This window comes from Thalassophryne amazonica, chromosome 3, assembly GCF_902500255.1.
Source record: "Thalassophryne amazonica chromosome 3, fThaAma1.1, whole genome shotgun sequence".
NCBI classification, from domain to species: Eukaryota; Metazoa; Chordata; class Actinopteri; order Batrachoidiformes; family Batrachoididae; genus Thalassophryne; species Thalassophryne amazonica.
The window spans coordinates 67,596,250-67,608,379 of NC_047105.1; the positions used below are offsets into that span (position 1 = coordinate 67,596,250).

General features: G+C 40.3%; 1 protein-coding gene across 2 annotated transcripts in view; it reads left to right on the forward strand.

Moving 5' to 3' along the window:
- Nucleotides 1-346: 346 nt before the first annotated feature.
- Nucleotides 347-12,130, forward strand: part of LOC117506952 (RNA-binding protein 5-like) — a 57,786-nt gene continuing 46,002 nt past the window's right edge. The window contains exons 1-4 of one of the 2 annotated variants that reach the window (XM_034166626.1): nt 347-437; nt 9,279-9,331; nt 9,988-10,180; nt 10,285-10,446. In XM_034166626.1, the coding sequence (XP_034022517.1) occupies nt 9,312-9,331; nt 9,988-10,180; nt 10,285-10,446 (375 nt within the window). In that variant the 5' untranslated portion in view covers nt 347-437; nt 9,279-9,311. The remainder of the gene's footprint in view (nt 438-9,278; nt 9,332-9,987; nt 10,181-10,284; nt 10,447-12,130) is intronic. The other variant, XM_034166627.1, reaches the window with a different exon arrangement.

The following is a 12,130-nucleotide window of genomic DNA, read 5'->3' on the forward strand; positions in this document are numbered from 1 at the left end:
CACACACACACACGTGTGTGTGTGTATAATGACTTTATTGACTACATGCAAATATCTCCTCTATTTCCCGTTTCCCACTTAAGCTTAAAGTTTTGCTACATATTTTTAGAGTATCGAAGTCTAGAAGGTGGAAACTGCTCTGGTAGGATTGATTGTTGGTTGATTGTATGATTGATTGTTGGTTTTCTTCTTATATAAAAAGTAAGAGTAAACCAATATCTGTATATAATTTGTTTTCAATTTATGACCAACAGACAATAATAAAACCATAAAGTTATACTATAACTCTGCCTTCTCTATTCAACTCCATGATTCATTCTCACCGCCTTTAATAAATGGTTCGAAGCGCTGCTTCGACACCTTGGTATCATGACTTCTCAATGTACGACTGGGATTTTAGGGCCTGAAAATCTATTTTATGAGATCTAACAAACGGTATGTAACCCTGAGTACACCAGCACTACAATTTATGGAAGTAATATACATGAAGTTTTGAAAATTATGATTAGTTAACGTGTGTGGGCGCAGTTTTCGTAACATTAAAGCTAGCGTCATAACAGAAGAGGCCCGCTTCAGCTAGCTAATAAAGGCTAATGTCCTCTGGTAGAACTGCTAAAAAAAAAAAACAGTGTTGACTGACGAGCATAGTTTTGTCGTGTAGTTTTGTTAAATGGTAATTGGACTGCATTTATATAACGCTTTTCCATCTGCATCAGACGTTCAACGCGCTTTACAAATAATGCCTCACATTCACCCCGATGTCAGGGTGCTGCCATACAAGGCGCTCACTACACACCGGGAGCAATGTTAAGTTCCACCTTATTTTCTTGTCAAGTTTGCAATGAAATGGTTATCAACAGACATGGGGCCAAATACAAAAGTATTTGTATTTGAAAATACTTAAATAGATTTTTCGCAGTATTTGTATTTTCTGATTTTGAATTCAAAGTATTTGTTTTTGTATTTCAAATACATCACCGATCCCATGTATTTCCAAATAGTATTACAAATACTTTTCAAACTTGGGAATCTCTGTGACACCATGTTGAGACACACCAGAAAACTATAAGCTCCGTGTTATTGTGATTGAGATACAACAATACAATATGCTGAGACGAGAAGATACGACATTTTATCATTGTTTTGTGATATGGTGGATACAAAAGGATGCAGTATTGATGGAAACAGAATATATATTGTGATAGTTTGATTATTGCCTGTGATATTATAATAGTGAATTTGTGATAAAACATTCAATCCTTTACTTATCAATAGTATTTGGCCATGCTATTTTCACAATAAATTGTCACCGGTTTATCAGTTTTTGTTTTGATTTGTTGTTTATAGTTCATATAAAGTATTTGTATTTGAAATACTCAAAATATAAGGTATTTGTATTTGAAATAGTATAAAGTATTTGTATTTGAAATACTCAAAATATAAGGTATTTGTATTTGAAATAGTACAAAGTATTTGTATTTGGAATTCGAAAATCTAAAGTATTTGTATTTAAATACAATGCAAAGTATTTGACCCCATGTCTGGTTATCAAGACATAAATTTGTGAATCATGAAGGCTCAGTTGGGCTAATACCACTGTACATTATTTGATTTTTCTTTTTCTTTGGCTTTTGTTCCCCGTCCTTCTGGACTCTTGTCTAAATTAATGAGATAGGTGCGACCGTGGGACCTTTCCAACGGCGGTTGGATCGAACCCCGGACTGCTCGCACTAAAGACCGGCTAGTGCGAGCCGGGGTTTGATCCCACCGCCGTCCCGGCCACAAAGGCCCTACGGTCACAACTGGCATTGTCGGCAGGTTGTGGGTAGTCACAGAATATGCTTAAATGCACCTGTGACTTCGGGACAAAGTCAAAAATGGTGGGGAGATATGTAGCAAGGTGAAGTCTGGATTGAAAAGATGTTCCCGCTGGCTTGGCTAACGGGGAATTTCCCTTTGGCTGACCTGGTAGAGTTCTGGTCTTTAGTGCGAGCAGTCCAGGGATTGATCCCACCGCCGTCCCGGGCCACAAAGCTCCTACGGTCACATAGGGAAGCAAATTGTAAAGGACATTTACTTTACTATATTGACATGGACCTTTACTACATTAGAGGAGGGGACAGTTCAGGTTCAGATTTAAGAAATAGGGGTGGGGGGGAGGCTTCTTAATCATTTTCTATATATACACTCAACAAAAATATAAACGCAACACTTTTGGTTTTGCTCCCATTTTGTATGAGATGAACTCAAAGATCTAAAACATTTTCCACATACACAATATCACCATTTCCCTCAAATATTGTTCACAAACCAGTCTAAATCTGTAATAGTGAGCACTTCTCCTTGCTGAGATAATCCATCCCACCTCACAGGTGTGCCATACCAAGATGCTGATTAGACACCATGATTAGTGCACAGGTGTGCCTTAGACTGCCCACAATAAAAGGCCACTCTGAAAGGTGCAGTTTTGTTTTATTGGGGGGAGGGATACCAGTCAGTATCTGGTGTGACCACCATTTGCCTCATGCAGTGCAACACATCTCCTTCGCATAGAGTTGATCAGGTTGTCAATTGTGGCCTGTGGAATGTTGGTCCACTCCTCTTCAATGGCTGTCCGAAGTTGCTGGATATTGGCAGGAACTGGTACACGCTGTCGTATACGCCGTTCCAGAGCATCCCAAACATGCTCAACGGGTGACATGTCCGGTGAGTATGCCGGCTATGCAAGAACTGGGACATTTTCAGCTTCCAAGAATTGTGTACAGATCGTTGCAACATGGGGCCGTGCATTATCCTACTGCAACATGAGGTGATGTTCTTGGATGTTGGCACATGGGCCTCAGGATCCCGTCACGGTATCTCTGTGCATTCAAAATGCCATCAATAAAATGCACCTGTGTTCTTCGTCCATAACAGACGCCTGCCCATACCATAACCCCACCTCCACCATGGGCCACTCGATCCACAACACTGACGTCAGAAAGCCGCTCACCCACACGACGCCACACACGCTGTCTGTCATCTGCCCTAAACAGTGTGAACCGGGATTCATCCATGAACACCTCTCCAACGTGCCAAACGCCAGCGAATGTGAGCATTTGCCCACTCAAGTCGGTTACGACGACGAACTGGAGTCAGGTCGAGACCCCGATGAGGACGACGAGCATGCAGATGAGCTTCCCTGAGACGGTTTCTGACATTTTGTGCAGAAATTCTTTGGTTATGCAAACCGATTGTTTCAGCAGCTGTCCGAGTGGCTGGTCTCAGACGATCTTGGAGGTGAACATGCTGGATGTGGAGGTCCTGGGCTGGTGTGATTACACGTGGTCTGCGGTAGTGATGCTGGTTGGATGTACCGCCAAATTCTCTGAAACGCCTTTGGAGACGGCTTATGGTAGAGAAATGAACTTCAATACACGAGCAACAGCTCTGGTTGACATTCCTGCTGTCAGCATGCCAATTGCACGCTCCCTCAAATCTTGCGACATCTGTGGCATTGTGCTGTGTGATAAAACTGCACCTTTCAGAGTGGCCTTTTATTGTGGACAGTCTAAGGCACACCTAGGCACACCTGTGCACTAATCATGGTGTCTAATCAGCATCTTGATATGGCACACCTGTGAGGTGGGATGGATTATCTCAGCAAAGGAGAAGTGCTCACTATCACAGATTAGACTGGTTTGTGAACAATATTTGAGGGAAATGGTGACATTGTGTATGTGGAAAAAAGTTTTAGATCTTTGAGCTCATCTCATACAAAATGGGAGCAAACCAAAAGTGTTGCGTTTATATTTCTGTTGAGTGTATATATATATGTGTGTGTGTGTGTGTGTGTGTGTGTGTATATATATCATGGGTTAAAGTTCTCCGTCACCATGACGGATTTCCGTCCTTTGGAAAATTTAACCACACATGCGCGTGCGCACGTGGTGTCATGCGTGTTTTGGGGGCCGAAATAGTGATACTGCACTGTCAAAGCAACATCCCATTCTGCGCTAATCAAAACAGCAGCGTGGACTGCGGAGGAAGGGACTGTGTGAATTTTCACTCCTCCCCGCTCTGTTTACTGCTTGCTATGAGCCACAGTCCTTCTCCTTTTTGTCTTTGTGGGAACATTGGCAGACACTCCCCAAGTAGAGCGAGGCGTGGCTTTGCTTTGAACCAATGAAGCAATGATCCGACTCTGCTTCGATGGTTTGTCGCTTTATCTTAATTTTCCCCCTCTAAAACTTTAAAGAACATATGTCTGTGAGTAATATTTATCTTTTTTATATTAAACCGACCTGTCATGGTCTTCTAAAACAGTTGATAGATGTATTTTATAACTTAAAAATGGGACCGATGCTAACGCGTTAGCATGTCTATGGCGTTTTCAATGATAAAGTTAGCATTAAGCAGTTCGCATCTCAGCACAGTTTGGGTGCATGTTTTCTGTATAATAAATAATGGCTTAGTGTTTGTTGTCGTAAAAGAGTCAAATGTATGATACGATTTATAATTTATTTATTTTTTATTTACATATTAATAATAATAATCAGAAGAATCAGAATCTCCTTTATTGTCATTGTAATTTCCATTACAACAAGATTTGAGTGCAATTCCATAAAGGTGCTTTCTGTGGTGCGAGTAATTTTTAGCCAAATGAAAGATCGTGAAATTTAACGGTAAATTATTCAGAGTATATGCACAACCAATATAAATATAAGGTAAAATAAAATAAAATGAAATGTGGACTAAGTAATGTAAAACGAGAATTATATACAACTGGTTAAGTTTAATGACAATTTGTTTCGGTCAAACCACATCTAAGCTGTATTTTTACACAAAAAAATAAAATGCAGTAAATTGCACATTTGTGTCTTTTTCATGAAAATAACTTATTAAAGATCACATATTACACTTTAGTCAGGCCTTTAAAATACTTTTGTGAACTCTTGCTGTAATATGTGTCCATGGTTGAGAGAGTTTCTGTAGGCGTCTAAAAATGCTCATAATCGATGAAACCTGATGGAAATCTCTCAAAAAAAAACAATAAAAAACAAAAACATTATTCGAGGTATGTTTTGATGAGAATATAACATCATAAATTTATTACAAGGTCAACGTTGATGTTACGTGATAAGGCCTTTTAATAATAACTCATGTTGGGAAAGGGTCGTAACACGAACCCGCAACAGGGGGCGCAAAAGACGGACAATGGATGAAGACAAAGAGTAACAATTTAATGTTGTGAATCGCACAACTAAATACAGATACAGATAGTGCCAATTGTACACAAGGTGACGTGCGGCAGGCTCGAAGATAGGAGACCTCTGGCGATCTGAGAGCCGGACCCACACAGCTTCCACCACCAACGCCTGAAGACACCGGAGCCCGCCAAGTCCTGAGTCCCCAGGTGGTCACCGTCTTCTGTTGCAGACCCGGTACTACTGGCAGAAGATGACAAAACAGTTAAGGTGAGTGTGTATCCACACACCCAGTATCCTTGGAACTAGTTCCTTCGGGAGGGAGAACCTCCACCTCCAATAAAGAACAAACGTGCAGCTCCTGTCAGTCGCTTCCTTAGGAGGAGTGAGAGGCGAGGACGTCGCTGACTCTCACTGTATACCACTCCAGCAGGGACTGAGACGCAGGAACACGGCTGCAAAGCAGAATAATAATGATAATAATATCGTTGGATACAGCAGAGAAGATTACCTTTGACGGTAGTAGATTTCTCGGCGAGGAGGTGGAGTAATGATCCGGCTTTTATAGAGATGACGGTGATTGTTGACAGCTGGTGTAAATGAGTGACAGCTGTCACTCTGTCTCGGCGCCCTCCCATGCTTGAAGCCCGCACTCCAAGCAGGGCGCCGACTGGTGGTGGTGGGCCAGCAGTACCTCCTCTTCAGCGGCCCACACAACAAACTCACTTCAAGAAATAATGGCAAAACTCACATGTAAGTAAAAAAAAAAAACCAACCAAAAAAAAAATGATTATCGATTACTAAAATAATCGTTAGTTGCAGCCCCAGTTTGTTTTAGGAATGAGAGCATTTTACAGATTAAGTGTGAATAAGCCAGTTTTAAGTTTCTCAGTGCGCATGCGTTTTCAAAACTGGTGACGGTGTTAGTTTGTGCACAGCAGAACAATGTTGTCAGTTGCTTTAGGCCCTAATTTTGTATTTTATTGACTGTACAGCGACACAGCACCCATTTGGTGCATTCACCGGATTAGAACAAATCGAAATACTACAGAAGACAAAGAATTTTTACTTAACAGTTTGAAGTGCGTTTTCTTTGTTTCATAAGAATTCATACCCATTAAAATTCACCAGAATATACAAAATTTGACTTGCTCTTTTAAAAAATTTCTGGGGACCCCCAGACCCCCCATAATCAATAGTGTGTTTTTACTTCACAGATTGAAGTGACTTTTCTTTGTTTCAGTGGGCTTCATACTCATTAAAATTCACCAGAATATACGAAATTTGACTTGCTTTTTTAAAAAAAATGCTGGGGGAGATCCCCCAGACCCCCCATAATCAATACTGTGTTTTTACTTCACAGATTGAAGTGAGTTTTATTTGATTTACAGGGCTTCATACCCATTAAAATTCACCAGAATACACAAAATTTGACTTGGTTTTTAAAAAAATGTTCTGGGGGAGCACCCCAGACCCCCCAGAATCAAGACTACACCCCACCCACACCACCCTTTTAGGTACCTTTTATGTTCAGGTTTTGCATTCTTTTTATGCTTTCTCAGTCTCTCCTTAGAGGCTATTTAGAATTGATTTGTATGCTGTATAATGTGTTTATTGTATTTATTGAGGAAAAAAACAGTGTGTGCCCCCACTACGCCACATTTTAGGGAATTGCTGGCACTGATTTTTGCCAAGAAAAAATTTCAGTCAGATGAAAGTTTATTGCTTTAACCCATGGTATATATATATATATATATATATAATGTGTATATGTATGTAAAGCAAGGATGATACTGACTCTAAACTCCAACTTGTGGAACGCTGTAGCAGGGTGTGTGTGTATATATATATATATATATATATATATATATATATATAAAATCTATGGCAGCAAGTTTTATCAACACCCAATGAAGATGTGGTGCTGCTGTGTGCTATGTGCTGTTTCAGAGAGTGCCACTTTGCGATCACAGAACTGAAATACGAGGTCTGTCAATAAAGTATAGGTCTTTTTTATTTTTTTCAAAAACTATATGGATTTCATTCATATGTTTTTACGTCAGACATGCTTGAACCCTCGTGCGCATGCGTGAGTTTTTCCACGCCTGTCGGTGACGTCATTCGCCTGTGAGCACTCCTTGTGGGAGGAATCGTCCAGCCCCTCGTCGGAATTCCTTTCTCTGAGAAGTTGCTGAGAGACTGGCGCTTTTTTTGATCAAAATTTTTTCTAAACCTGTGAGGCACATCGAAGTGGACACGGTTCGAAAAATTAAGCTGGTTTTCGGTGAAAATTTTAACGGCTGATGAGAGATTTTGAGGTGATACTGTCGCTTTAAGGACTTCCCACGGAGTGAGACGTCGTGCAGCGGTCCCAGGCGCCGTCGTCAGCCTGTTTCAAGCTGAAAACCTCCACATTTCAGGCTCTATTGATCCAGGACGTCGTGAGAGAACAGAAGTTTCAGAAGAAGTCCGTTTCAGCATTTTAACTGGATATTCCACTGTTAAAGGAGATTTTTTTAATGAAAGACGTGCGGACAGGTCCGCGCGTCGGGACGCAGCCGGCGCGGTGCGGCGGCACAGGAAAAACACCTCCGTGTTGATAACCATTTGTAAAATCCAGGCGGCTTTTGATGGCTTTCAGTGGAGTAAGTATATGAGAAATTGTTTAACAGCTGGACATGTTCCAACTTGTCCTTAAGGCTTCCAACAGAGGTGTTTTTCCTGTGGGGCGTTGCGGCGGCTGCGAGCTGACGCTGCAATCCACCCGCACGTCTTTCATTAAAAAAATCTCCTTTTAACAGTGGAATATCCGGATAAAATGCTGAAACCAACTTCTTCTGAAACTTCTCTGTTCTCTCACGACGTCCTGGATCAATAGAGCCTGAAATGTGGAGGTTTTCAGCTTGAAACAGGCTGACGACGGCGCCTGGGACCGCTGCGCGACGTCCTGCACCGTGGGAAGTCCTTAAAGCGACAGTATCACCTCAAAATCTCTCATCAGCCGTTCAAATTTTCACCGAAAACCAGCTTAATTTTTCGAACCGTGTCCACTTCGATGTACCTCACAGGTTTAGAAAAAATTTTGATCAAACAAAGCGCCAGTCTCTCAGCAACTTCTCAGACAAAGGAATTCCGACGAGGGGCTGGACGACTCCTCCCACAAGGAGTGCTCACAGGCGAATGACGTCACCGACAGGCTTGGAAAAACTCACGCATGCGCACGAGGGTTCAAGCATGTCTGACGTAAAAACATATGAATGAAATCCATATAGTTTTTGAAAAAAATAAAAAGGACCTATACTTTGACAGCCCTCGTATGCCCAACGTTGAACTTGTCTTCGTGAGGTGACCTTCTATATCAACTTTCACATTGATACACAAAGATTTTCTGAAAATATCTTGCATGCAACTTTTCAGACTTCTTCTACTTCTTCTTTTTCAAGATATTGACTACACACATGGACTCATGCAGTTCCTAGACTTGCTCTGCCTGTGGCGATACATGTAAAAACAAAACAAAAAAAGGCACAGTAAAACATATCTAAAAAATAGTGCGCAAGAATTGCATTTAGTATTGTTGCATAATAAAAGTATTAGTAAACCATGATGTCGCCTATGCTGTAACCATGTGTTGCCAGTTGGGGTTGGCATCATAGTTGGTAATGATTTAATATTGCTTTGAAGTTTGTGGAAAAGTTTACCTTTTTTTTTTTTTTTTTTTTTTTCCAGTATTTTTATTAAATTTTCTTGCAAAGATATAACAATATGAATAATTGACAATATGAACATGTCAATACACAAGAAGAACAGTACATTTCACACACACACATACACATCCATACTTGTGCACCCTACATTGCGCAATTTATCACAATCCACTCAAATATCACTATTCAGCAGTAACAAAAAGGAAAATGCATAATAATAATAATGTAGAGATGACTTCTGTATTTCCTATTTCATAGATATAATATTCAAATATGTTTTGCGATCCTGTTTGTACTTGCTGACATCAAACAGCCACCTTTTTTTCATTATAATACTTCAATAGCTAAGAGGTTTTTTCCCCCTCCTTCTGAATATTCCCATAGGTTTCCTTAAACAAACACGTGTCTTCTATATTGAATGATGGGAGCTGATAAAAGGTAAGCTGTATTCTAATACTGACATATGTTCAGTTATTAACAAATATTTTCTGTCCTGCCTTATTTTTCAGCATGCATGGAATAGGCTTCAGGAGCCATATTCATAGAGCATCTTTATTTTATACCATCAGGGCAATTTCTGTTGAAATTTGCTAACTCCCTAACCACGTGAACACACGTGTGAAACATTCAGCTTTGATTTAGCTTGCAACAACTGGGCCAGAATGAATAAAAGAAGAGATGATGTCACTGCCTGAGCATTCTTTAATCAAATCTATGATAGAAATGTAGACGTAACTGTTTTAGTTTCAGTAAATGTTGTTGTGAAGTCATGATTTGGGTGTTATTGTGAGATTAAGTACCCGACTGTCCAATATTTTAGAAGCATGGTATGTAAAAGGTAAAAATATGGTCTAATTAAGTTAATTCCAGAGCTATTTGGTACATTTAGACTGACAAAAAAGCCCCTTTTATAAGCCCAAAATGCAAAATCTTCAAGGGGATTCACCCCCCTGGGTGCCCCGCTGGGGTGTCACCCAAGTGGCCCCCAAACCCCTGGCTTTTTAAAGTGATTTTTTTCATCCCATTACTCTGCTAAGAAAAAAAATCCTGGTGAGAATCCTGTTGCTATTATGATGCATGGACCTCTGTTCCAGACTCAGTCGAGGGGAACGCAGTGGAAGATATGGGTTGGATGGAAGAAGAGATGATCGTGACGGGCATAAAAGACGAAGTAGAGATGAAGATAGAGAATATGATCGGCGATGGGCGGATGATGAGCGTCGGTGTCGTGGTGATGGGAGACGCAGAGAACGCTTTCATAATCACAGAGACAGAGGCAGTCCAGATGTATGTAAATGGGGAATCCCTTTGCAAACTTACTGCATGTTACATTCACAGATCTGGTTGAAGCAATCTTACTTTTGAATTTGATAACTGGACCTTTTTTGCAGAGGGGTCGAAAACGGCGCAACACTGGCAGATCTGATGATGAATACAATGGGGATTATCCAGACCAGGACTACAAAATGGAGAAAGAAGATGAGGAGGAGGATGAGGAGGAGAGCAAGACCATTATGCTCAGGGGTCTCGCTCCTCATGTGACAGAGGAGGATGTAGGTTTTCAATTTTGCTCTTTTGTGTGTTTTTTAATAATAAAGCCACACCAAATATTGTGAGCTTGAAATGTTAGCTTTCTGTTTGTTTTCAGTCAATAACCAGTGATTGTAATTGGTGTGTAAAGAGATAATGCAGTCTGAGAGCGGCAAACAGCAAGAACAAAGGGCAATGGTCTAATCAGAGACCTGGCAGGGGTTACAGTGGGGTAAAAAAAAGTATTTAGTCAGTCCTTCATTGTGCAAGTCCTTTGACAGCTCTTTGGTCTTGACTCTTGGCCATAGTTGAGTTTGGAGTCTGACTGTTTGAGGCTGTGGACAGGTGTCTTTTATACAGATGAGTTCCAACAGATGCCGTTAATACAGGTAACAGGTAGAGGACAGAAGAGCTTCTCAAAGAAGAAGTTAGAGGTCTGTGAGAGCCAGAAATCTTGCTTTTTTGTGGGTGACCAAATACTTATTTTTCACCATAATTTACAAATAAATTCTTTAAAAATCCTACAATGTGATTTCCTGGATTTTTTTTTTTCCCTCATTTTGTCTCTCATAGTTGAAGTGTACCTATGATGAAAATTACAAGACCTCTCTCATCTTTCTAAGTAGGAGAACTTGCACAATCAGGGACTGACTACTTTTTTACCCCACTGTATACTGAGCAATGTTACCTGAGATTCTTTGTATTTAAAACAGTGTTCATTGTATCCTAGCTTTTGCAGTTTACTGTTAAGTAGAACAGGTGCTTCAACTCAAATCCATTTAATTGGGGAACCTAAACTTCAACATTCAGTTAAGTAGAGGAGATTATCTCACTTCCAGTAGTGTAGGTGCTGCATTACCTGCTATACACCTTTATGGTGGAGTGGCACATATTTTCTTAAAAACATGTGCTATCTCAGCTGCAGTTTACTTCAATGTACATAGGACACTTGTGCTTCAGTTTGATTGGTTTTCATGTATTAAAACCCTTCTCTGTGGCACTCTATCATGAAGCTGTGACTGGTCCAACAGACACAAGTTGCGCTGTGGGTTGTTTCTTCAGTCAGAGCCACAGAAGCCTGTAACTAATTTAGAGTTGTTGTTGTGTCTTGATGGCTTCCCTCACAAATCTCACTCCAGCATGGTCTCTCAGTTTTTTGGAGAATTGTCTGTGTACCATACTGTTTGTATTTCCTCTTTTTTCTTTTTTAATTAATTTATTTAGCATTTTTCATCAAAAGACAAAACACCTCCACATCAGTTAGAAAAGTGCAAACATAATGAAATTGCAATCAAAATACATAAATGTGCCACAGCCCGAACCTTCACAAATGCCCAATGCCAATATACCAATCATAGGCCCTCCACAACAATTAAACAAATAAATAATAATAAAAGACACACTCCCATGACAATCATTTCAGTCAGGTCCAGTATTTTTCAAGGATCTAAAATAAGAAATACGAGGTCTGTTAGAAAAGTATTGGACCTTTTTTTTTTTTTTTTTTTTGCAAAAACCTGATGGATTTGAATCACGTGTACTTGCATGAGCCAACCTTGAACCTTCGTGCGCATGCGTGAATTTTTTCACGCCTGTCGATTGCGTCATTTGCTTGTAAGCAGCCTTTGTGTGAGCATGGGTGTAGTCTCTCGTCATTTTTTCTTTGCAAGGAAATGGTAGAATGACTGGAGCAGTGCTATTGCATCA